Below are 27,491 nucleotides of genomic sequence, written 5' to 3'. Positions count from 1 at the left end.
TCAAGTGTAAAACTCAGTTTATTAATGCATTGCAAATAAAATAACCAAATTCATAAAATATTGTATGAATGTTGAAGAGCGGTTATGAAAAGTAAGTAATAAGAATTAAACATGCCTGAAATAATGGCAACTCATACTTTTATGAAATGGAAAGTATTTGAATGCTCTGATTTGGTGACATGACAATGTTATAGGTTGCCATTGTTGTAGGCTGTCATGATATGCTGCAACCGGTGATATACTGTAGGTGTAGCTACTATAATATTTCTTATGGCTTTATACATTATTCAGCTCTACATGAAGTCCCTAGGGGCTACAGGATGGTGGTTTATGGATGGGGCCAAAGAGCTATGGCAATTACAAGTGGCATAGAAAGAGATTATTTCCTGTTGGTTCCTGGGGTTGAAATGGCATATATTATATCATACTATATATAATATTATAAAAAAATCATTCAAAGTCACAGAATAACTTTAAAGAATCATTAGTGCTGTTTCCATTGCAGGCAGAAGATCAAAACAAATCACTAATAAATGTATACTTTGCAAAACAAGCATCACTGTAAGTCAAATGTAAGACCATTTCTAACAAGAAATGTACAAATAACAAGTTGCAAAAAGTACTCCACAATATAAAAGATTCTATTGAATTGCAAACCCAAAGTTTTAATCATGTTAACACAGACTAATTGATTCATGACATGATCAGAAAGTCTTGATACATCCACTTGAAGTTTAGGGCCATAGCACGGAACAACTCTAAAAATAGCTAAAAAGCGAATTGGTATAATAAATTAAAACGGCGTAACATAATTAAGGATAACAGCAATTACAATGCGGTATAAGGGCAGAGAAATGTTGACTTTTTAAATGTCACATTAATTCCCTGCCATTAAATAAATCAACAAAATAATTTTCTTTATAAGAGCACTCTGAACATCTTACATTTCTATGAAAGGTAATAATTTGCGTTTTGAGGTTTGCATGTTCACCTGTGTGGCTATGGCAGGTGTGTGTGTGTGGGGGGGTTTCCAGAGAAAGTAATGTGTCTGTGTTGTGAAAGTGTTTCCTGATTTTAGGTCCAGGACGGTTCTGTTGAAGTTTTTGTATATAGTCGTGAGTTTTTTCAAGATTGTGTCACGCAGTCATTGTAGCGATGTAAATAAATGCACCCACAAAGAAATGTAGTAGACCCCAAAAAAATGTAATAGACAAGGCACCTGGTGCATTTTCAGACCACAAACTTGTTTTTGGTGGTCGAGCCGCTCTTGGTGGAGGTGTCAGAGTGTGACTGGTAGCCAATGGTCATCTTCATGGGGATTCCCAAGCGCTCCTTATACACTCTCCTGTTGTCACACAGATGGCCATATTTGAAGGGAGGTGGTAGCAACAAACATTTTGGTATTGGATCTCAGTAATTTAACCAAGCCCAAAATAATTTACAAATACTAAGACTATACACTTTTTTGTATGTCAGCACATTTTCCTGAGTCCTGATCAAAGTTGGAGTGATAACTAACAACTTCACATGTATCTAACTTACCCGATGTGTGTTATGGCTTCCCTGTTGTCAAAGTCTGCCGTCCAGATGGCGATTTTGTCTCCTTTCGAGCGAATATTGACTACTGCTCCGCACACTTCGTCACTATAGTCATCAAAAGTCTCCCCAACCAGGCAGAGAAGCTGGACAGGTGAAGTGTCAGGAAAAATATGGATCCACACATTAACATTTCAGTGGCATCACAGAATTCCTTAATCCAGCCACACAGGGAGAAGGTCAAGGTTGCATTTCATTCCAAATTGTCTGCACGCCCACACACACACACACAAACTCACGGTTTCTAGCCAGAATCGGTCCAGGTCTTGTCTCCTCTGCTGCTTGCTGAGAGTGATCAGCCAGCGCCCTCCGCTCTTGTTCCGCTCATCCTCCCACATGGGCTCAATGCCATCCTGTCACACCAGAGGAGAGACACAGCTTTACTTGCATTAACAAGGCCATGGCTGAACAGTCCTAAACAACTTTCTTCCAGGTACAATTCTTAATTAAGTTGCAAAGATACTATGTAGTAACATGGAATAAAATTAGTTCCTTGTCTGCTTTTTGAAATGCAACAAACCTACCTTAAAGAGGGAGTAGTCGCATCCAGATATCAGATTGCTTGACAACTGAATATGATTATAGAGACTGAAATGACAAAATAATTTCGTAAGTACAATACACAATTGCAGTGTATTATTGACAACTGAATGCTATCAAGATGATGAATGACGACCAATTTTGGTATAATCTCAAATCATCCTTTTCATATTAATTCAACCCTTGTCATCACAAAACAAGATCAACTTTAGTCTTATTGATTCTTACGCCCAGAAATCTTCAACAGTGTCAAACGTGGAGATGAGGCAGAGGTTCGCCTGCCATGTTTTGGTCTTATCATTTTTGAAGAACCAAAGAGACCATCTGTTGGGCCAAAACAGAAATGGGATTTACATAAGGTAAACACTGACTAATTAAATGCATGCTAAACAAATGTAATCAATAGCCCATAAGCCTCAAAGCAAATTAGGACCTTATGGATGATGGGGAAAACATTGACACGGTTCATTGCTTTGTGACATTCATTCAATGTAAAATCCTTAGGCAGTTCAACTGCGCTTGACTGCAATAAGAAAGGGCAATGCATGGTTGGTAATCACACACAGACAGCCTCAGCTTGTGGTGGTATGAACACTCATAAGCCAAAGTCACCTCTTTAGGTTTGGGTCATGACCCTACCAATGTGAATTCACCATGCCTGAGACCTGGGGGGGGGCAAACTCAAAGTGGTAACACACAAGATTGAATTGGTGCTTTGCATTGGCAGCTGTGCAACACTGCAAACGGGTGGGATCTATGTGATACTTTACATCAGATGAATACCTACCACTCTTACAGAAAACAACTCCCCGGAGGCCTTTTGCAGGAAAAGTTTGCTTACCACGGAGCAGCAGCCTGTAATGAACAAGGGTTTTTAAAGAGCAGTAGCCTGGGTCAGCTTACTTGTTCTGGAGGGGGTGTTTGATATAGCTCTCAGGGTTCGCTATCTCCTGACCAGTCTCTGCTTCTTCTCCTCCTTCAGCATGTTGGGGATTTAAATTGTTCTCCTAGTGGAAAACAATTTGAAAGAAGTAAGAAGCGTGATCTTGCAGGACTGTAATGCAGTCATTGTCATGTTTTTTTTGTAGTTTATTTTATACAAAGCTGGGTTGATAGTGAGTATAGGTAACAATCAATGAAACGTGATGTTTGAAAGCTTTTCCTCATGACCTCGGATGAAATGTTTTTTTTGCAACATATTGTAATAAAAAAAAATAACTTTATATAGACACTAATCACATAGATGGTCCAACATTATTTAAAATCAATGAAATAAACTGTTTGTTTTTGCTAGGGTGGAAATATGGACAAGCATAAACTTTTGCACCAGCCATAATGATTGGGCAAGTTAGTGAACTGTCTATCATCTAGATCTGGACAACAAAAGGGGGCTTAAAGCTTCCCCTCTTGGGTTCTTAGCTGAAGGTATGGACCACAGCTGGCTCCACGTGAACTACAATCCCGACCCTCTGTTTTAATGTTTAAAAACGTTATAATGCTCACTTGCGATACAAATTTGGAAACATAAAGCCCTTAACTTTCACATCACACCAAAATAATTTCACAACTAGAAAATACACACCTCACCGGTTTTAACATAGTTGAAGCTGACAATATTTTTCTGGCATCGTTCTTCCGTTACACAAGTGTTCAAAGACATTTCAATTAGTTGACCGATTAAATAGGGCCGACTTCAAGTTTTCATAACAATCGGTAATCAGCATTTTTGGACACCGATCATGGCCGATTACATTGCACTCCACGAGGAGACTGTGTGGCAGGCTGACTACCTGTTATGCGAGTGCAGCAAGGAGCCAAGGTAAGGTGCTAGCAATAAACGTATCTTATAAAAAACAATCTTAACATAATCACTAGAGAACTACACATGGTTGATGATATTACTAGTTTATCTTCTTACAGCTGAAATCCCGCTAACGGAATTGATATGACAACAGCCAGTGAAAGTGCAGGGCGCCAAATTCAAACAACAGAAATCTCATACTTAAATTTCCTCAAACATACAAGTATTTTACACCATTTTAAAGATAAACGTATTGTTAATCCCACAACAGTGTCAGATTTCAAAAAGGCTTTACGACAAAAGCACACCAAACGATTATGTTAGGTCAGCACCGAGTCACAGAAAAACACAGCCATTTTTCAAAGAGAGGAGTCACAAAAAGCAGAAAGAGATAAAAATGAATCACTAACCTTTGATGATCATCAGATGACACTCATAGGACTTCATGTTACACAATACATGTATGTTTTGTTTGATAAAGTTCATATTTATATCCAGAAATCTCAGTTTACATTGGAGCGTTATGTTCAGTAATGTTTTGCTTCCAAAACATCCGGTGATTTTGCAGAGAGCCACATCATAAACATAGATAAAAGATGCAAGTGTTATGCATGGAATTATAGATCCATTTCTCCTTAATGCAACCACTGTGTCAGATGTTTTTTTACTTTACGGAAAAAGCACACCATGCAATAATCTGAGTACAGCGCTCAGAGACCAAAACAAGCCATACGGATACCCGCCATGTTGAGAAGTCAAAAGAAGTCAGAAATAGCATTATAAATATTAACTTACCTTTGATGATCTTCATCATAATGCACTCCCAGGAATCCCAGTTCCACAATAAATGTTTGTTTTGTTCAATAAAGTCCATCATTTATGTCCAAATACCTCCTTTTTGTTTGCGAGTTTAGTTCACAAATCCAAATTCATGAGGCGCGAGCACTAGGTCCAGACGAAAAGTAAAAAAGTTCCATTACAGTGGTAAAAAAAAAGTCAAACGATGTATATAATCAATCTTTAGGATGTTTAACATAAATCTTCAATAATGTTTCAACCGGAGAATTCCTTTGTCTTTAGAAATGCAACGGAAGGCAGCTAACTCTCACGGGTGCGCGTGAGACTGAGCTCATGGACCTCTGGTTGAAACAGCTCTCATCTTCTCCCCCTTCACAGTAGAAGCCTGAAGGTCCTAAAGACTGTTGACATCTAGTGGAAGCCTTAGGAAGTGCAATCGGACCAAATTTACACTGCCATATGAGTTCTGTTTTACTCACAGACATCATTCAAACAGTTTTAGAAACAGTGTTTTCTATCCAAATCTACTAATAATAAGCATATCTTATCTTCTGGGCCTGAGTAGCAGGCAGTTTACTCTGGGCACCTTATTCATCCAAGCTACTCAATACTGCCCCCCAGCCATAATAAGTTATCTTGCTTTTCCTGCGTTGTATATGATCGATGCGGTGCCTGTTGATTTGTCATTGAATCATAGCCTACTTTGCCAAACGGGCCATTTAACAAGCGCATTCGTGAAAAAAGCACTGTTGTTGCACCAATGTGTACCTAACCAAACATCAACGCCTTTCTTAAAATCAATACACAAGTATATATTTTTTAAACCTGCATATTTAGTTAATATTGCCTGCTAACATGAATTTCTTTTAACTAGGAAAATTGATTCACTTCTCTTGCGTTCTGTGCAACAGAGTCAGGGTATACGCAGGTTGGGCCGCCTGGCTTGTTGCGAAGTGTGTGAAGACTATTTCTTCCTAACAGCCAACTTCGCCAAACGGGGGATGATTTAACAAAAGCGCATTTATGAAAAAAGCACAATCGTTGAACGAATGTACCTAACCATAACCATCCAGAAGAAGATTGGGAGAATATCATATGGTCCGATGAAACCAAAATAGAACTTTTTGGTAAAAACTCAACTCGTCGTGTTTGGAGGACAAAGAATGCTGAGTTGCATCCAAAGAACACCATACCGACTGTGAAGCATGGGGGTGGAAACATCATGATTTGGGGCTGTTTTTCTGCAAAGGGACCAGGACGACTGACCCGTGTAAAGGAAATAATGAATGGGGCCATGTATCGTGAGATTTTGAGTGAATACCTCCTTCCATCAGCAAGGGCACTGAAGATGAAACGTGGCTGGTTCTTTCAGCATTACAATGATCCCAAACACACCGCCCGGGCAACAAAGGAGTGGCTTCGTAAGAAGCATTTCAAGATCCTGGAGTGGTCTAGCCTGTCTCCAGATCTCAATCCCATAGAAAATCTTTGGAGGGAGTTGAAAGTCCGTGTTGCCCAGCAACAGCCCCAAAACATTACTGCTCTAGAGGAGATCTGTATGGAGGAATGGGCCAAAATACCAGCAACAGTGTGTGAAAACCTTGTGAAGACTTACAGAAAACGTTTGACCTCTGTCATTTCCAACAAAGGGTATATAACAAAGTATTGAGATAAACTTTTGTTATTGACCAAATACTTATTTTCCACCATAATTTGCAAATAAATTCATTAAAACTCCTACAATGTGACTTTCTGGATTTTTCCCCCTCATTTTGTCTGTCATAGTTGAAGTGTACCTATGATGAAAATTACAGGACTCATATTTTTAAGTGGGAGAACTTGCACAATTGGTGGCTGACTAAATACTTTTTTGCCCCACTGTATGCAACAGTTTGGGCTGCCTGGTTCATTGCAAACTAATTTGCCAGAATTGTACGTAATTATGACATACATTGAAGGTTGTGCAATTTAACCGGAATATTTAGACTTATGGATGCCACCCGTTAGATAAAATACGGAACGGTTACGTATTTCACTGAAAGAATAAATGTTTTGTTTACGAAATAATAGTTTCCGGATTTGACCATATTAATGACCTAAGGCTCATTTCTGTGTGCTATTATGCTATAATTAAGTCTATGATTTGATATTTGATAGAGCAGTCTGACTGAGCGGTGGTAGGCAGCAGCAGGCTCGTAAGCATTCATTCAAACACCACTTTCGTGCGTTTACCAGCAGCTCTTCGCTGTGCTTCAAGCGTTGAGCTGTTCATGACTTCAAACCTTTCAACTCCCAAGATTAGGCTGGTGTAACCGATGTGAAATGGCTAGCTAGTTAGCGGGGTGTGCGCTAACAGCGTTTCAATCAGTGACGTCACTCGCTCTGAGACCTTGAAGTAGATGCCACGGCTTTTGTGGAGCGATGGGTAACAATGCCTCGAAGGTGGCTATTATTGTGTTCCTGGTTCGAGCCCAGGCAGGGACAAGGAGAGTGATGGAAGCTATACTGTTACACTGGCAATACTAAAGTGCCTATAACAACATCCAATAGTCAAAAGTATATGAAATATAAATCGTATAGAGAGAAAGTGTCCTATAATTCCTATAACTACAACCTAAAACTTCTTACCTGGGAATATTGAAGACTCATGTTAAAAGGAACCACCAGCTTTCATATGTTCTCATGTTCTGAGCAAGGAACTTAAACGTTAGCTTTTTTACATGGCACATATTGCACTTTTACTTTCTTCTCCAACACTTTGTTTTTGCATTATTTAAACCAAATTGAACATGTTTCATTATTTATTTGAGGCTAAATTGATTTTATTGATGCATTATATTAAGTTAAAATAAAAGTGTTCATTCAGTACTGTTGTAATTGTCATTATTACAAATAAATAAATCAATAATAATAAAAAACGTCTGATTAATCGGCATCGCCTTTTTTTGGTCCTCCAATAACCGCTGTTGAATAATCATAAATCGGCCGACCTCTAATTTCAATAGCTAATTAGAACAGGTGGTTGCCTCAGTCTCCGTAAACAAGCGATGTAACATGAAAATATGGCCATGTGGGAACCCTAACCCTAGAAAAAAAGTGTTTAGTAATTTTATCTTTTGTTTTTGCTAATGTGAAAATGAAGTTTCCAAAATCGTATCGCAAGCGAGGCTTATTGACGTTTAGACAAAGCTTGGGGACTGCGCGGGAGCGTCGGTGCATTTTCCTTAGGCGGCAGACAGGTTATTAAATTGACAGTATATGTTTAACATTAATCTAAGAATGGGCTAGCACAGACATGGGCAAACTACGGCCCGCGGGCCACATACGGCCCGTTAGGCTTTTTAATCCGGCCCGCCGAACTTGTCCAAATTATAGTAAAAACCTCATTTTTTCCCCTTTCCCTGCAATGCCCACGTTTCCCCAATAGATGGCGCACTCAAAACACATTGACCGTTGTTGGAGTGGCGCGTATTTCTCTTTATTTCACTTTAATTTTCACTTCGTTTCACGTCACCATTAAGCCATTCTGTGAAAATGAGCGGACCAAAGAGAAGGAAAGTGGACAGCGAATGCCGAGTGTTTAATAAGGAGTGGACAACAAAATACTTCTTCACTGAAGTCCGATCAACGGCTGTATGTCTGATATGCCAAGAAGCTGTTGCGGTTTTCAAAAGAGTACAATATCAGCCGTCACTTTGCCACGAAGCATGCAAACTATGCTAGCAAGCAGTCAACACAAGAACGGGCGGCTACTGCTCAGAGGTTGGCAGCTAATTTACAGAGTCAACAGAACTTTTTTCACCGACAAACTGCAATTCAAGAGTCAAGTACCAAGGCAAGTTATTTGCTGGCATTCAAATTAGCAAAGGCTAGCAAGCCTTTCTCCGAAGGCGAGTTTTTGAAAGAGTGCATGGTAGAGACAGCAGGTCTCTTGTGTCCGGAGAGCAAAGCCAAGTTTGAAAAAATCAGTTTAGCACGCAGGACAGTGACTCGCCGCGTGGAACTGATTGACGAAGATATAGTCAGCGAGTTAAACAAAAAGGCGGAGTCCTTTAAGTTATATTCACTAGCACTGGATGAAAGTAACGACATAAAAGACACTGCTCAGCTCCTAATTTTTATCCGAGGGATTAACGACAGTTTTGAGATAACGGAGGAGCTTTTGAGCATGGAATCACTGAAAGGGAAAACGCGAGGAGAGGACTTATATGAACAGGTGTCTGCTGTCATCGAGAGAATGAAGCTACCTTGGAGTAAACTTGCCAATGTCACCACGGATGGATCGCCAAATTTAACTGGAAAAAACATTGGGCTGCTGAAAAGAATCCAGGATAAAGTGAAAGAAGAAAACCCTGACCAGGATGTTATTTTACTTCACTGCATCATTCATCAGGAGTCTCTGTGTAAGTCTGTATTGCAGCTTAATCACGTCGTGGATCCAGTTGTAAAACTTGTTAACTTCATACGAGCAAGGGGACTTAATCATCGTCAGTTCATTACGTTCCTGGAAGAAACTAATGCGGATCACCAGGACCTACTTTACCACTCTCGCGTCCGCTGGTTAAGTTTGGGGAAAGTGTTTCAACGAGTCTGGGAGCTCAAAGACGAGATTCGCTCATTTTTTAATTTAATGGGGAAATCCGAAGAATTCCCCGAGCTGAGCGACACAAACTGGCTTTGTGACTTTGCGTTTGCTGTGGACATATTTTCACACATGAATGAGCTGAACGTGAAGCTACAGGGGAAAGATCAGTTTGCGCACGACATGTACACAAATGTGAGAGCCTTCAAATCCAAGCTGGTTTTATTCTCCAGGCAAATGTCAAACAAATCTTTCGCACATTTCCCCACACTAGCCGTGCAGAAAGAGGCCGCCTGAAATGCGAAGAAATACTGCAAATCACTGGACGATCTGCACAGAGAATTTTGCCGTCGGTTCTGTGATTTTGAAAAAATTGACAAGTCACTTCAACTGGTGTCCTGTCCCCTGTCACAAGACCCCGAATCAGCACCGCAGGAGCTGCAATTGGAACTGATCGATCTTCAGTCTGACTCCGTCTCAAAGGAGAAGTTCAAGTCTCTTAAACTGAATGACTTTTACGCTTCACTTAACGAGACCGCGTTTCCAAACCTCCGGAGGACGGCGCAGAAGATGCTGGTGTTGTTTGGCTCGACCTACGTGTGTGAGCAGACGTTTAGCGTCATGAAAATCAACAAAGCCCATCACAGATCCAAGTTAACTGACCAACACCTCAGATCTGTCCTGAGAATTGCCACAACAAAACTAACTCCAGACTTTGATGCACTGGCAAAAAAGGGAGACCAACAACACTGTTCCCACTGAAATGGTGAGTTTTTCTGCTGTGTTATGAAAACATGCATATGGAAAGTTTGGAAGTGCGTCTTTTAATTAAGAGCAATGCGCATTTACGCACAGCAGCGGTACAGTAGCTTAATTAACACGCCGCACATCGCTCTTAATTTAAATGTAAATTTTCAGCTGATATTTAATACAGCCTATGTCTGTGTGCTTGGCAACGATACACGTGTACTGTTTGCGCGTGAAGGCGAGGGCGTCCGTGGCGAGTTTGTAGAGCGCGCGGTCAGGACAATCCATCCATGATTTTGCGGAGTTTAACACAAGTAGATATTATTGAGCTTGAGTATTTCGTTGTGTAATAATATGTTTTGAATGTTGAAAGTGATTCCATTTTTCAATAAATGTTGATTTCTTTAACTTTGCACCTTCGATTGAAACTTATTAAAAACAGACGCAATCTTGATAAATCACAGTGCGTATGTTATTTTAATCTATTTACATTTCCTCCTCACAGTATCTCCGAAATAGTATGTAAATGCCATATCTTGCATATTCCTTGAGACAAATTTATTAACTGATAAGAGCTATTTTCCACATTTGAAAGACAGTTAATAAATTGGGTTGTAGTGTTCTTACTGTGCTATGAGGTTTGCACACACTACATTTAATGCTTTAGTATATCCGGCCCAAACACTCCCTCCAAATGCTCCTGGCCCGGCCCCTCTGTCAAATTTTAGAACCCATTGTGGCCCGCGAGTCAAAAAGTTTCCCACCTCTGGGCTAGCAGATAGATCATCCCATGTTGGCAATGCTTTCCATTGTGTAGGGCACAGCCACGCACGCACATTTACAACATAAACGTTCCTTGTATGTCACTAATGTTAAATAAAATATATTTGAACTTACTCTGCCAATTGTCCGTGGGTTTGGTCCTTCAGCTGGTCGAAATTTGAGAAGAAAAACTAAGATGAACATAAGATGAACGTGCGCAGGTAACCTACTTTTTGAAGTGATTTGTTTGACAATCAGATGAAAACATCATGACTGGTTGTGTTCATGACACATTAAAAGGTAATACATTTCCAAAGTTAAATACTCCTGCTCTAGAGATTTAACTCTTAAAGGCTCTGCATGGTCAATCTGACGTCTGCAGTGGCCGTACAGCATTTACTGCAATGCGTACTCCGCAGAAGTCAGAGCAAACATACTTTTTGCTGTTATGAAAGAAGTTGTCATGGAAGTGAGTTTGTGTTTATACAGGACCTCCTGCCCTCACATACCGTCAAACAATTACAGTACATTCGGAAAGTATTCAGATCCTTTCCCCATTTTGTTACGTTACAGCCGTATTCTAAAATGGATTCAATCTTTCCCCCCCTCAATCTACACACAATGCCCCATAAAGACAAAGCAAAAACAGGTTTAGAATTTTTGCTCAATTTAAAAAAAATGTTTTAAAAAAAAATCACATAAATATTCAGACCCTTTGTTATGAGACTCGAAATTGAGCTCAGGTGCATCCTGTCTCCATTGATCATCCTTAAGATGTTTTTACAACTTGATAGAAGTCCACCTGTGGAGCATTTTATTGATTGGACATGATTTGGAAAGGCACACACCTGTCTATATAAGGTCCAACAGTTGACATTGCATGTCAATGCAAAAACCAAGCCATGAGGTCGAAGGAAATGTCCGTAAGAGCTCAGAGACACAGCTCATGGGAAGGGGTACCAAAAAAACATCTGCAGCATTGAAGGTAAGAAGACAGTGGCCTCCATCATTCTTAAATAGAAGAAGTTTGGAACGACCAAGACTTTTCCTAGAGCTGGCCACCCGGCCAAACTGAGCCATTCGGGGAGAAGGGCCTTGGTCAGGGAGGTGACCAAGAACCCAATGGTCACTCTGACAGAGCTCCACTGTGGAGATGGTTAAGCCTTCCAGAAGCACTCCACCAATCAGGCCTTTATGGTAGAGTGGCCAGACAGAAGCCACTCTTCAGTAAAAGGCACATGACAGCCCGCTTGGAGTTTGCCAAAAGGCACCCAAAGGACTTTCAGACCATGAAAAACAAGATTATCTTGTCTGATGAAACCAAGATTGAACTCTTTGAACTGAATGACAAGCATCACGTCTGGAAGAAACCAGGCACCGCTCATCACCTGTCCAACAGCATCCCTAAGTTGAATCATGGTGGTGGTAGCATCATGCTGTGGGGATGTTTTTCAAGCGGCAGGGACTGTGAGACTAGCCAAGATCGAGGAAAATATGAACAATTTAATCAATTTCAGAATAAGACGAACGTAACAAAATGTGGGCAAAATGAAGGGGTCTGAATACTTTCCGAATGCACTGTATAATGGAAAAACAGAGTCAAAACAAATCAAAAGGAAGTTGTTTTGAGATATATGAAAGATCAGGACTGATCTCCCTTTCTTTTGTCACTAAACTACTTCCATAGCCTATATACTTCCATTCATTATTGATTTTTTTACTGGTAATGGGCTACCTTCAGACGAGTCTTGAGAATTGGGGGTGTCCTAGAGCAAAACTCCTTTCCATGAAGGGGTCATATTAGTGTATAGCCCAAACTGCTCAGATGCTACAGACAGAAGTTGGCAGGTCGGCTGAACCGACTTTAGAAGCTTGTGGGGGTCGTAGAGCCAAACGGAGAACACTATCATATTCGTGAGTCTCATCATTCCATAGAGGGGTCGTTAATAGTTTGTTTGCCAAATTGTTCGGGCACTAAACGTTCGTGAGAACACCGATTTTAGGGATGTCTCCTGGTCTGACAAACACCACTGTAACTCTGCCACCCTCCACCGCTGATGTGGAAGTCTGACAATGGCGGATGTGGTGGATTGAGACGCAGCCCATGCAAAGAAAAAAAAACATCTAGCTTAAACAGACATTTCTATGGGGATTGTTGTATTATGCTAATTATATTTCTGTGGGGACATTGACTCTAGGGGTTTTTAAACTACCTTTAATATAAAGCCCATACATTTTTTTTTTAAATCCTATAAGACTCCCCGACTGTCACAGTATAATTCAGACTCTGGATGATGCTTAATAAGTGAATTTACTGCTGTATGTTAATACCCTTACATAACATCCTGACCTTGAACGCAAACACGACTTTTGTAATTGATTTATTTGAACAGGGAAACGTACCAAACCTGAGCTGAAGCATTTAAAAGAGTTGAACCATCATAATTACATTGAAAAAAATTCTGCGAAAAAAATTGCATCGATTTAAGGTTCAAAATGTTATGGCCCCCCTAAACTGAGTCTCTGCCCCACCTTGGCCACCCCATTCATAATGTTCCGGGCACGTGCACAAGACGGAAGTACATGCCCACGATTCATGCCAACGAAAGTCTTGCATGTGTTTACATGGTTTTGCATATATATGCCAGGTGATATAAATTTCAAAGGCTATACTGGCACTCTAAAAAGTCTGGTAAATAATACTTTCCTGTGGATATTTTGTCTCAAATTTCAACCAGCAGAAGGACCAACCAGAGTAAGTTCAAATGTAATTTTATTCAACATTCTGGCTTGTAAGGGAACTTTCCATGTTTTTGCAGTGCTTTGTTTCTGAGTGTATACCAAGAATGTACAGGTAACTGCCAAAATAAAGTAAACACCAACAAAGTTTCTTAATAGGGTGTAGGGCGACCACGAGCCAGAACAGCATCAATGCACCTTGACATTGATTCGACAAGAGTCGAACTGTATATATTTTTTTTATGCAACCTTTATTTAACTAGGCAAGTCAGTTAAGAACAAATTATTATTTACAATGCCGGCCTACACAGGCCAAACCCGGACGATGCTGGGCCAATTGTGTGCCGCCCTATGGGACTCCTAATCACGGCCGGTTGTGATACAGCTTGGATTCAAACCAGGGTGTCTGCAGTGACGCCTCTAGCACTTAGATGCAGAGAAATTCCATAATTTGTTTGATGGTGCTGAAAAACATTGTCTCAAGCCGCGCTCCAGAATTTCCAAAAAGTGTTCAATTGGGTTGAGACAGACAGACATAGCATTTGGTTTACATCGTTTTCATGCTCAAACCATTCAGTGACCACTCAATTGTATATTAACTGATTCTCCCTATGTATCCCTCATTTACCTGTTTCCAGTTAAGCGATAATGTAGGCAAACCGTGCCAATATATCCTCCAAATGACGGCTTCGATGGCATTGTCACTTTTATACGACGGGTTACCAACATATTAGGCTGGACATTCGTTCTATTGGTTTGGTTGTCAGAGACCCAACCCCGTCGTTCAGTCTTTTTGTTCTGCATCTATGGACGAGACCCTGTCGTTCGTTCTAAAATGTTCCATTTCTATACTGGCTGCTTGCTAGTTGGCTGGCTGCTTGCTTGCCAGCTAACTACGGCTAACTTAGTCACGTCAAACGTCAAAGAAAAACAGCAGAGCTACAGTAGAGCAGCTCCGCATTTGCACGCTCAAGGTACTAAACGATATCATAACGGCCATCGATAAAAGACAGTACTGTGCAGCCGTCTTCATCGACCTTGCCAAGGCTTTCGACTCTGTCAATCACCATATTCTTATCGGCAGACTCAGTAGCCTCGGTTTTTCTGATGACTGCCTTGCCTGGTTCACCAACTACTTTGCAGACAGAGTTCAGTGTGTCAAATTGGAGGGCATGCTGTCCGGTCCTCTGGCAGTCTCTATGGGGGTGCCACAGGGTTCAATTCTCGGGCCGACTCTTTTCTCCGTATATATCAATGATGTTGCTCTTGCTGCGGGCGATTCCCTGATCCACCTCTACGCAGACGACACCATTCTATATACTTTCGGCCCATCCTTGGACACTGCTATCTAACCTCCAAACGAGCTTCAATGCCATACAACACTCCTTCCGTGGCCTCCAACTGCTCTTAAATACTAGTAAAACCAAATGCATGCTTTTCAACCGTTCGCTGCCTGCACCCGCACGCCTGACTAGTATCACCACCCTGGATGGTTCCGACTTTGAATATGTGGACATCTATAAGTACCTAGGTGTCTGGCTAGACTGTAAACTCTCCTTCCAGACTCATATCAAACATCTCCAATCGAAAATCAAATCAAGAGTCGGCTTTCTATTCCGCAACAAAGCCTCCTTCACTCACGACGCCAACTTACCCTAGTAAAACTGACTATCCTACCGATCCTCGACTTCGGCGACGTCATCTACAAAATAGCTTCCAACACTCTACTCAGCAAACTGGATGCAGTTTATCACAGTGCCATCCGTTTTGTCACTAAAGCACCTTATACCACCCACCACTGCGACCTGTCTGTTCTAGTCGGCTGGCCCTCGCTACATATTCGTCCCCAGACCCACTGGTTCCAGGTCATCTACAAGTCCATGCTAGGTAAAGCTCCACCTTATCTCAGTTCACTGGTCACGATGGCAACACCCACCCGTAGCACACGCTCCAGCAGGTGTATCTCACTGATCATCCCTAAAGCCAACACCTCATTTGGCCGCCTTTCGTTCCAGTCCTCTGCTGCCTGTGACTGGAACGAATTTAAAAATCGCTGAAGTTGGAGACTTTTATCTCCCTCACCAACTTCAAACATCTGCTATCTGAGCAGCTAACCGATCGCTGCAGCTGTACATAGTCTATCGGTAAATAGCCAAACCAATTTTACCTACCTCATCCCATACTGTTTTTATTTATTTACTTTTCTGCTCTTTTGCACACCAATATCTCAACCTGTACATGACCATCTGATCATTTATCACTCCAGTGTTAATCTGCAAAATTGTAATTATTTGCCTACCTCATGCCTTTTGCACACAATGTATATAGACTCTTTTTTTTCCTGTGTTATTGACTTGTTTATTGTTTACTCCATGTGTAACTCTGTGTTGTCTGTTCACACTGCTATGCTTTATCTTGGCCAGGTCGCAGTTGCAAATGAGAACTTGTTCTCAACTAGCCTACCTGGTTAAATAAAGGTGAACATTTTTTTGTTTAAGTTGTTTCTAGTGACATTTATTTGGAAACATGCATAACAATAACAATAGGCTAATGAGTTGTGATTTTTCCCGGGATAGAAAATGTGCTCTCTCGTCAGGACACTATTGTTCAGAGGAGCTAGCCAACAACACAGCTAACACAATCACTTCAAACACTGAAGCTGTAAAGACTGCAAACTAGCTGCACTTTGTTTCATTTGACTTTTTTTCAATTGACACACATATATATATATATATATATATATATATCCATGAAAAATGATGGCAGCTGATTCATGATTTCGACTGGCTGAGAAATGCTGCCTGCCTGTCTGTCTAATCCCGACATCTGACCCGTAAACGTTCATTACTATGGGTAGGCTGGACAATAGAACGAGTCTAAATTCACCTAAGGCTGAAAAATGGCAAAAGAACATTGGCTAAACTGGAACACAAGCGCGAGCCCATCGCAAATGAATGGAACGTTCGCAGAGCCTGTCTTGATTGGAGTGACACTTAAGATTTTTCAATTTTCCTAAATAGAACCCCAAAAAATGTATTTCTTTCTATTTTATCACCACAATTTGTTCTTAGGATGAAACTGAAAAAAAACTTGTGTAGAAAGTAAACATCTGCACCTCGATGGTGCCAAGTGTGCTCATCTCTGCATCACGCCTCAGCTAACCCTTTAGCTCCACCTCCCACACATGCGATGACCTCACTTGGTTTAAATTATGTTTCTTGAGACAATATCTCTCTCATCGTCACTCAATGCATAGGTTTACCTCCACTGTATTCACATCCTACCATACCTTTGTCTGTACATTTTGCCTTGAACCTATTCTATCGCGCCCAGAAACGTGCTCCTTTTACTCTCTGTTCCAAACGTACTAGACAACCAGTTCTTATAGACTTAACCGTACCCTTATACTACTCCTCCTCTGGTGATAGAGAGGTTAATCCAGGCCCTGCAGTACCTAGCTCTACTCCTACTCCCCAGGTGCTCTTAATTGTCGACTTCTGTAACCGTAAAAGCCTTGGTTTCATGCATGTTAACATTAGAAGCCTTCTCCCTAAGTTTGATTAATTCACTGCCCTAGCACACTCTGCCAACCCGGATGTCCTAGCCGTGTCTGAATCCTGGCTTAGGAAGACCAACAAAACCCCTGAAATTTCCATACCTAACTATAACATTTTCTGAAAAGATAGAACTGCCAAAGGGGGTGGAGTTGCAATTTATGGCAGAGGTAGCCTGCAGAGTTCTGTCGTACTATCCAGGTCTGTGCCAAACAATGAGATTATACTTTTAAAATCCACCTTTCCAGAAACAAGTCTCTCACCGTTGCAGCTTGCAATAGACCACCCTCTGCCCCCAGCTGTGCCCTGGAAACCATATGTGAATTGACTGCCCCCCCCCATCTATCTTCAGAGCTCGTGCTGTTACGTGACCTGAACTGGGACATGCTTAACACCCCGGCCATCCTACAATCTAAGCTTGATGCCCTCAATCTCACACGAATTATCAATGAACCTACCAGGTACAACCCCAAATCCGTAAACACAGGCACCCTCACAGATATCATCCTAACCATCCTGCCCTCCAAGTACACCTCTGCTGTCTTCAACCAGGATCACAGTGATCACTACCTCATTGTCTGTGTCCGTAATGGGTCTGCGGTCAAACGACCACCCTTCATCACTGTCAAACGTTCCCTAAAACACTTCAGCGAGCAAGGATTTCTAGTCGACCTGGCCCGGGTATCCTGGAAGGATATTGACCTCATTCAGTCAGTAGAGGATATCTGGTTATTCTTTAAGGAAGTGTGTTCCTCACCATCTTAAATAAGCATGCCCCAATCAATAAAAAAAAACAGGAACAGATATAGCCCTTGGTTCAATCCAGACCTGACAGCCCTGGTCAGCACAAAAAAAATCCTGTGGCGTACTACATTAGCATCGAATAGCTCCCGCGATATGCAACTTTTCAGGGAAGTTAGGAACCAATATACACAGGCAGTTTGAAATAGCTAGCCTGTGCTTTCCTAACAGAAATTTGCATGCTGTAGTGCAAACTCAAAAAAGTTATGGGACACTGTAAAGTCCATGGAGAATAAGAGCACCTCCTCCCAGCTGCCCACCGCACTGAGGCTAGGAAACACTATCACCACCGATAAATCCACGATAATTGAGAATCTCAATAAGCATTTTTCTACGACTGGCCATGCTTTCCACCTGGCTACCCTTACCCCTGTCAACAGCCCTGCACCCCCCACAGTAACTTCCCCAAGTCTCCCCAGCTTCTCCTTCACCCAAATCCAGATAGCTGATGTTCTGAAAGAGCTGCAAAATCTGAACCCTATCACCCGGGCTAGACCACCTGGACCCTCTCTATCTAAAAAATGATCAGCCAAAACTGTTGCAAACCCTATTACTAACCTGTTCAACCTCTTTCGTATCGTCTGAGATCACAAAAGATTGGAAAGATGCCACGGTCACCCCTCTTCAAAGGGGGAGACACTCTAGACCCAAACTGCTACAGACATTTTTGTATCCTACCCTGCCTTTCTAAGGTCTTCGAAAGCCAAGTTAACAAACAGATCACCGACCATTTCAATTCCCACCGTACCTTCTCCGCTATGCAATCTGGTTTCCGAGCTGGTCATGGGTGCATCTCAGCCACGCTCAAGGTCCTAAACAATATCATAACCGCCATCAATAAGAGACAATACTGTGCAGCTGTATTCATCGACCTGGCCAAGGCTTTGGACTCTGTCAATCACCACATTCTTATCGGCAGACTCAACAGCCTTGGTTTCTCAAATGACTGCCTCGCCTGGTTCACCAACTACTTCTCAGACAGAGTTCAGTGTGTCAAATTGGAGGGCCTGTTGTGCGGACCTCTGGCAGTCTCTATAAGTCTTTGTTAGATAAAGCTCCACCTTATCTCAGCTCACTGGTCACCAGAAGAGCACCCACCCGTAGCACGCGCTCCAGCAGGTATATTTCACTGGTCATCCCCAAAGCCAATTCCTCTTTGGCTGCCTTTCCTTCAAGTTCTCTGCTGCCAATGACTAGAACGAACTGCAAAAAAATCACTGAAACCCATCCAACTACCTCATCCCCATACTGTTATTTATTTTTGCTCTTTTGCACCCCAGTATCTCTACTTGCACACTCATCTTCTGCACATCTATCACTCCAGTGTTTAATTGTTACATCGTAATTATTTTGCCACTATGGCCTATTTATTGCCTTACCTCCCTTATCCTACCTCATTTGCACACACTGTATATAGACTTTTTCTATTTAATTATTGACTGTATGTTTGTTTATTCCATGTGTAACTCTGTGTTGTTGTTTGTGTTGCACTGCTTTGCTTTATCTTGGCCAGGTTGCAGTTGTAAATGAGAACTTGTTCCTGGTTAAATAAAGGTGAAATACATTTGTTTAAATAACGAGGAATTAGATCTAGCGATTGATGACAGCAGTGTACACTACCCAACCTTATGTAATTAGAAAGGAGTTTATCCTGATTAAAATGTCTGACTTGAAAAAAAATCTAAATATACACATTGTGAGATATTTGGCGAAATAGACAGACATGCTTATATTTCCCTACAGGAATCAATGGGACTGACCTCCATGAGTAATGTTTTGTTTACATTTTAACTACTAGCAACGTGGGCAGGTCCAGTGTTACCAACACATTTTCAGGTGAAGTTGCTAGAGGCAGGTCAATTTGTTGCTAAAAGTTACTAAATGACGCGTGATGTCATTGCGCGATGACGTCATTACGTAGTAACGTAAAACTGCGTCATTACGTAGAACACACAATAACGTTTCTCAAATTGACTGGCCATCTCAGAAAAAATAAAATTTGACATTTGTTAGTGTAGATTTGTTTGTTGATTATCACATTTTTATTTGTAAAAGTAATAAACACCTTTTCAGATATTTTTTAAATACATTGAATTATTGAACAATTACACATTACTGAACAAATTACATTTTATTTATTTTCTTTTTAACTAGTAAACCTACACATTCTGAACAATTATAGTTAAGCAGTGTATTGGTAGTTAGTTAATAACATGCTACCTGACTGATCAACAATTATAGGTACAAGCTAATAACAAGGTACATATGCTATCTTATTGAACAAGCAGTTTAACTCAAATAATGATGTGTGCGCTAGGCATCTCTCTCCAGGTTGTTGTGCTGCTTTGCTGGCTAGCTGCTCAATGGTTTCCTCCAGATATTACCACTGTCCTCGCACACACTGCAGTTGTGTGTCTACGCCAGTTCCAGGAAGTCCACTCCTTGCATACATATTGTAAATATGATGAATCATAGATTGGCAAGGAAATCCTCTTCATCTTCACTGTCCAACTGCATTGTCACGGAGCTGGAACCACCAGAAGAGGATGGAGTGGCCTTAAAGCTGTATGCTGCTGTGGTGCCAAACTGCTGCAGAACTTCACTTGGTAGTTTATGCTGGTAACAGGTATCACCATCCAGCTTCAGTCCATACTGCACCAGGAATATGGAGTTGAGAGTGTGCAGTGAGAGTGTGCAGTCTTAACTTTGACTTGACCACACATTTGGCTGAACAGCCGTTCAACCTCCACATTTGAGTGTGGCAAGGAGAGGGCAGCTAGTGCAGCTTTGCACAGTCCTTCAAATGGATTTGACCCGGAAGAGTCTGTGTAGTTCTTCACTTCACTCCAAAACTCGACTGTATTTTCAGTTGAGTCCCACCTAAACAGATTAATGTTTCTCCATTGGGGTGGCTGGTAGCCTAGTGGTTAGTGCATTGGACTAGTAAGTGAAAGGTTGCAAGATCAAATCCCCGAGCTGACAAGGTAAAAATCTGTTGTGTTGCCCCTGAACAAGGCAGTTAAAAACCTCTCTGGTACAACCTCGACAACAGACAGCGAAATTGAGGGCACCAAATTCAAAACAACAGAAATCCCATAATTAAATTCCTCAAACATACAGGTATTATACACTATTTTAAAGATAAACTTCTTGTAAATCCAACCAGTGTCAGATTTTCAAAAAGGCTTTACGCAGAAAGCACACCATGAGATTGTTAGGTCAGCACCTAGTCACAGAAAACCATACAGCCATTTTCCAGCTAAGTAGAGGGCTCACAAAAGTCAGAAATAGCAATTAAATTAATCACTAACTTTTGATGATCTTCATCAGATGGCACTCATAGGACTTCATATTACACAATACATGTATGTTTTGTTCGATAAAGTTCATATTTATATCAAACAATCTTAGTTTACATTGGCGCGTTTTGTTCAGAAATGCATGGTCTCAATCAAACATCCGGTGAAAGTGCAGAGCCACATCAAATTACAGAAATACTCATCATAAACATTGATCTAATATACAAGTGTTTAACATACATTTAAAGATAAACTTCTCCTTAACCTCTCTAGGGTAGGTGAGATGCTAACGTCCCACCAGGCCAACATCCGGTGAAACTGCAGAGAGCTAACATTCCAAATACACCATTTGTTATAGTAAACATTCTTGTAAATACATGTATCTTACATCATTTAAAAGATGAACATCCTAATCCAGCCGCTGTGTCAGATTTCAAAAACGCTTTACTGCGAAAGCAAACCATGCGATTTTCTGAGGACAGTTCCCCGCACACAAAATTATTACTAGCATTTTCCAACCAAGCATTAGTATCACGAAAGTCAGAAATAACAATAAAATAAATTGCTTACCTTTGAAGATCTTCCTGTGGTGGCAAAGCCAAGTGTCCTGACTACACAGTGAACTACACAGTGAATGTTCGTTTTGTTTGATAACATCCATTTATATAGCCTAAGTCGAAACATTTGTAAACCGCTTGCGTCTTGATTTCCGTCTCATTCAACTTTGGACGAAGCGTTCGTGGTAATTACACACACTAAACAAATGGTTTCATTGCAATCCTCTGGTTGTTACTAACACAACCATACATGATGGTTCTTTTCCCCGGACGTATTGACCGAAACAAACCGATTTGAAGACACCAATCAATGACCTCATTGCGCACCAATGGTAGGACCGGTCTATCGTTGATTGACTGTATTTTGGCCCAATGATCATCTTGACATCTAGCTTGGAAGATAGCCAATGAGCTGAGGTAAACGGCAATATGTAATGGTTATACGTTCGAAGACTAGCCTTTGTCGTAAACTCTGGCGTAAAAGAGGTTCATTCGCCATTGCAAATCCTACTTGACGGAGCCACAAGTGTTACTCATAGGAGTTTAAATTATGGCGAATAAATCAGAAAAAGCTAAAACAAGTCTAGATACACAGATTTAAACCAAATTACAAAAGGTAATTGATAGAGAAAGCGAGACCGAGTAAATAGTCATTTTTTTATATATATATTATTTTGGTGTGTGTTAAAATAGCATTTATGTATGTAGTTCTTTCCTTCAAAATGTATCACTGTACCAATTCGGCCACTTGGGTACATTTGGTTACATTTGTGGGGGACACCTGGGTGACTTCATGCTCAATGTCATGTAGCTCGCTCATTTTTGAAGTTATCTGTCTAAAACTTTGATCAGTTATTGTTGCCATCTTATGTTCTTCATTAAAATCATCCCCAGCATCCTAGCTGTATGTTTGGCTGTTCTTGGTCATTTGTAAGATGATGCAGCAACAACAGAAAAAAAGAAAACTTAAGTTTATTTCCTTGTATTTTCTTCTACCAGATCTATTGTGTTATATTCTCCTTCATTCAATTCATTCACATTTCCACAAAATTCAGAGTGTTTCCTTTCAAATGATACCAAGAATATGCTAATCCTTGCTTCTGGGCCTGAGCTACAGGCAGTTAGATTAGGGTACGTCTTTAGGCTGAAATTGAGAAGGGGGGGTACCCCAAAGAAGTTAATGAAACCGCTGTGTTAGATTTCAAAAAGGCTTTACGGCAAAAGCACAAGACGCGATTATGTTAGGTCTGCGCCAAGCCACAAAGACCATACAGCCATTTTCCAGCCAAGGAGAGGGCTGACAAAAGTCAGAAATAGCATTACAATTAACCACTTACCTTTGATGACCTTCATCTGGTGGCACTCCCAGGTCTCCATGTTAGAAAATAAATGTTTGTTTTGTTCGATAAGGTCCCTCTTTATGTCCAAAAACCTCCGTTTTGTTGGTGCGTTTAGTTCAGAAATCCAAAGGCACAATATGCGCGCTCTCAACATCAAGACGAAAAGTCAAAAAAGTACAATAAAAGTTAGTAGAAAGATGTCAAACGATGTTTAAAATCAATCCTCAGGTTGTTTTTGTCATAAATAATATTTCAACCGGACAAAAGCTTCGTCAATAGAAAAGGAGAAACAAGAAATGCTCGCTCACGATCATGCGCAGGACTCATGGCTGGAATTTTCAACTGGCCTCTCATTGAAAGTGCTGTATCTCCCTCATTCTTCAGAGTAAAAGCCTGAAACAATGCCTGAAGACTGGCCACGAGTAGAGGAAGCCATAGATATCATGAACTGGGTCCTAAGTCTTTGTATGTTGGATAGGCTTTCAATGGAAAAACAGCCTTTCAAAATAATAGTACTTTCTGGGTGGATTTTCCTCAGGTTTTCGCCTGCCATATCAGTTCTCTTATACTCACAGACATTATTTTAACAGTTTTGGAAACTTTAAAGTGTTTTCTATCCAAATCTACTAATTATATGCATATCCTAGCTTCTGGGCCTAAGTAGCAGGTAGTTTAATTTGGGCACGCATTTCATCCAAAATTCCGAATGCTGCCGCATACCCTAATGTTAACCCACTGTTCCTGGCCCGTCATTGAAAAAAAATAATTTGTTCTTGACTGACTTGCCTAGTAAAATATATATACAGTGCCTTGCGAAAGTATTCGGCCCCCTTGAACTTTGCGACCTTTTGCCACATTTCAGGCTTCAAACATAAAGATATAAAACTGTATTTTTTTGTGAAGAATCAACAACAAGTGGGACACAATCATGAAGTGGAACAACATTTATTGGATATTTCAAACTTTTTTAACAAATCAAAAACTGAAAAATTGGGCGTGCAAAATTATTCAGAGGTGTTAAGAGGTGTACCAGACTGTCCAAAAGCTTGACAGGATCTGTTTGCTCTCCCTCAACTGACTTCACTGCAACTTGCACTTGGGACAGGATTGATTTCAAGAATGTCAGGTAGACATAGTTGGTCTTGTCCATGTACATGAGGTGGAGCACATACGCCATGTAGTAATGCTCACTGGCCTTGGTCAACTCAAAGTGGAGTTTCAGTTCTTCACACTGGCTCAATATACGAGTTACCGCAGACACAATCGATAGCCAACGTGTGGCACACACTTTGGTGCTCTGCAGGGGTTTCTGGCCACAATTAAATGGTGGCACACGCTGCTTTGTATGCCTCGCACCATTTTGGGGAAATCGAAAACCAGTTGTAGGTTTCCCTGATTAAGTACTCAACACTCCTAGGGATGGTTTCTTTGGATACGGCACTGACAGCCAATTGTAAAGACTGGCACACACAGCGGATGAGTACCAAATTGGGCAATGCACATTCTTCCTTTAAATCTTGTGAACCCCGTTGTGCACCCGTCATCACGGACGCATTGTCAGTGCCAATACCCTGAAGATTCTCTTTTTTAAGGTTACACTTCTCAAGAAACTCAACTACCGCCTTTGCTATTGATCTGGCTTCACCCCCTCCAATTCAACCAACCCGAAAAATGTGGACACAATGGTTATTTCTTTAGCTCTGAAATACCAAATCACCACACCCAGGTATTTCGAGACACTGACATAAGTGTACTCATCCAAAAGAAGACTGAACTTCTCATCCCCTAAATCTGATGTTACCCTTTTGAGGAAATAAGGAGCCAGTACTCCCCTAATCATTTCTGTGCACTTGCTGCAGTGCATTTGGAAGTTTGTTGCTGCCATAGAATCTGAAAAGGCAGCGTTGCAAGCCATACCTAAAATGGTCACATGCTAGCAGGGAACAATGCTCCGCAATGGCCATTGCCATAGTAGCTTCTACGCTTTTGCAGTTATCCACTTTCTTAACCAACTGTGGTAATGTAGACTGCGTTGTGGGGTTGTACGGTTTTGATTTATTTATATGCTTTGCAGTAGCACAATGTTTATTGCTGTCATACATTTTTGCAAGCATATCTAAATTGCAGTATGCACAGTATGCTCGACAATCATCCCCAATTACTGGCTTCAGCCACCCTTTAAATTCAGGTACAGACTCCCACTCTTCTATACTTCTGGCTGTACAATTTTGATTGAGACATTATTGATGTTGTAAGTTCTGTTCAAGATCAAACATTCGTGACCAACTATATTCATTGGGTTTGTCTCGTCGAACGCATACTACTGCTGCTGCAGTCAGCCAACCAGTGTTGCCAACTAATTTTCAGGGTAAGTTGCTCGAGGCAGGTTGATTTGTTGCTAAAAGTTGCTAAATGACGTTGTGATGTCATTGCGTGATAACTTAAACTGCGTCATTACGTAGAATACAGAATAACGGTACTCAAATTGACTAGCCATCTCAGCGAAAAATATGATTTGACATTTGTTCTGGTACAGACTCCCACTTTTTTCGGTATAATTTTGATTGAAACTTGTTGATTGATGTTGTAAGTTCTGTTCAAGATCAAACATTCGTGACCAACTATATTAATTGGGTTTGGCTCGTCATGATTTGCAATTTGCTGAAATTGCTGCTGCCTGTGCACGAGCTGAGCGCCTGCTGCTGACCTCACTCACAATGCACTTTTGCAGCATGGCACATGTGTTGTGACTGAGTGTGTGACAGAGAAAATCGTTTTTGTGTCATTTAGAAAGAAAATGCGTGCATTTTAGCGTTTGAGACACTTTTCAAAAGTTGGTCAAAGTTCAAAATCCATTTTTAAAAGTAGCTAAATTTGTTGCTAGGTGCCGTTTGAAAACACAGTTGCCAGGGTAGTCTGAAAAGTTGCTAAATTGGCATCACTGCAGCCAACAAAGATTTGCAATTTTAGAAATTGCTGCTGTCCTGCTGCTGCCTGTGCACGAGCAGAGCGCCTGCTGCTGACGTCACTCACAATACACTTTTGCAGCCAGGCACGTGTGTTGTGACAGAAAGTCGTTTGTCATTTAGAGGGGAAATGCGTGCATTTTAGCGTTTGAGTCACTTTTCAAAAGTTGCAAATAGATTTTTAAAAGTAGCTAAATTTGTTGCTAGGTGCTGAATGAAAAAAAAAAGTTGCCAGGGTAGTATGAAAATTGCTAAACTAGCATCACTGGACAGGTCTCATTGCCAAAAATGGCAACGCACACATTGTGACGTAGAACAAAAGGCAGGGAATAGAACGTTCCGAAGGCTAAAATGCCCTAAAATAAGGCCTGTTTTTTCGTGATTACTTAAACTACCGCAAGCAGCTGGGACATATGGTAACATTATTAAACTGGGCTCCACGGCGGATGCAATGAAAAAGCATTGTTAAAAATGTCATGTGTCCAGCCTACGATGGGGCAATTGGAGATCTAATTTGACTATTGAAACAATGTTGCAAATGTCGGAGAGACAGACTGCAAGGTTTATACAAATCTCTGCTGTTAAACTAAATGTTAGTCTAAAAGCAATGTGAGAATGTCAAGATGCTTTTTATACTGGATATCAAGTTTATAATTTTCCTGACTGGGCTGACGAGACAGTGAATTGCCCAGTCAGATGGATCAGAGTAAATAGGCATTTTAAGGTCATAGATTTAGCCGGTGGTAACTTGTGGAATAGACACCGGCTGGAATGCGTTTTTAATCAATCAGCATTCAGGATTAGACCCACCCGTTGTATATTACCTGTATAGCGCAGTGTGATTTTATGAGGAAACCAGCTAGAGATAGCTAGCCTGAAGTGGGATACAAAGTCCCAAGAAAGCACAAGCTGACAACTACCTAGCGAGTTATACCATGTATAGTGCACTATTTATTTTATTAAAACATTTATGACCGAGCATATTTAACAGCTGTCACACTGTTTACCGAGCTTGGTAGCAAGCCAGATACTAGCTATTATTAAGGCTATTCACATAACCTAGCGAACATTCCCTTCTCACTTTGCCATGCTGCTTGGGTCGTGGCAGAAAAAGTTTCTACAACCGAAAATATGACCATAAACATGCATTTCATTCTAAGTTATTAGATTTCAGCTACAAATATCATATTTGGAGTAATAGTGTATATTTTTGGGAAACGGATTCCGATAAACTATTAAATATTTTGGCCGGTAAAGGTACTCACCGGTTCCGCGGTCGCCATCTTATGATTCTTCGCGTAAACGTTGACATTCATTGGACTGACTTGGGGTGTAATCATTAGTCCAAACAGTTTCGTTTTGCAACGAAAGCGATAGTTTCTTTTGAATAAATTCAGGTAGTTCCCTCC

General features: G+C 40.9%; 1 protein-coding gene across 1 annotated transcript; it reads right to left on the bottom strand.

The window, feature by feature from the left end:
• Nucleotides 1-27,474, bottom strand: LOC135525760 (eukaryotic translation initiation factor 4E-like). The gene is made up of 7 exons (XM_064953576.1): nucleotides 27,348-27,474; nucleotides 3,040-3,143; nucleotides 2,365-2,460; nucleotides 2,121-2,184; nucleotides 1,836-1,949; nucleotides 1,543-1,682; nucleotides 1-1,345 (listed from the first exon to the last, which is right to left on the bottom strand). The coding sequence occupies exons 1-7, from the start codon at nucleotides 27,420-27,422 to the stop codon at nucleotides 1,231-1,233; spliced, it is 708 nt and encodes a 235-aa protein (XP_064809648.1). The 5' UTR covers nucleotides 27,423-27,474; the 3' UTR covers nucleotides 1-1,230.
• Between the last annotated feature and the right edge of the window lie 17 nt (nucleotides 27,475-27,491).

This window comes from Oncorhynchus masou, chromosome 32, assembly GCF_036934945.1.
Source record: "Oncorhynchus masou masou isolate Uvic2021 chromosome 32, UVic_Omas_1.1, whole genome shotgun sequence".
Lineage (NCBI taxonomy): Eukaryota > Metazoa > Chordata > Actinopteri > Salmoniformes > Salmonidae > Oncorhynchus > Oncorhynchus masou.
This window is presented reverse-complemented; position numbering and strand designations above follow the sequence as displayed.

Excerpts from the sequence above, each read along its gene's own strand:
- LOC135525760 (XM_064953576.1), bottom strand. The coding sequence starts at position 27,422 with ATGATTACACCCCAAGTCAGTCCAATGAATGTCAACGTTTACGCGAAG. Across the intron at positions 3,144-27,347 it reads AGATGGCGACCGCGGAACCG|GAGAACAATTTAAATCCCCA; the intron begins GTGAGTACCTTT and ends GTTTTCCACTAG. Across the intron at positions 1,346-1,542 it reads GAAGCCATAACACACATCGG|GAGAGTGTATAAGGAGCGCT; the intron begins GTAAGTTAGATA and ends GTGTGACAACAG.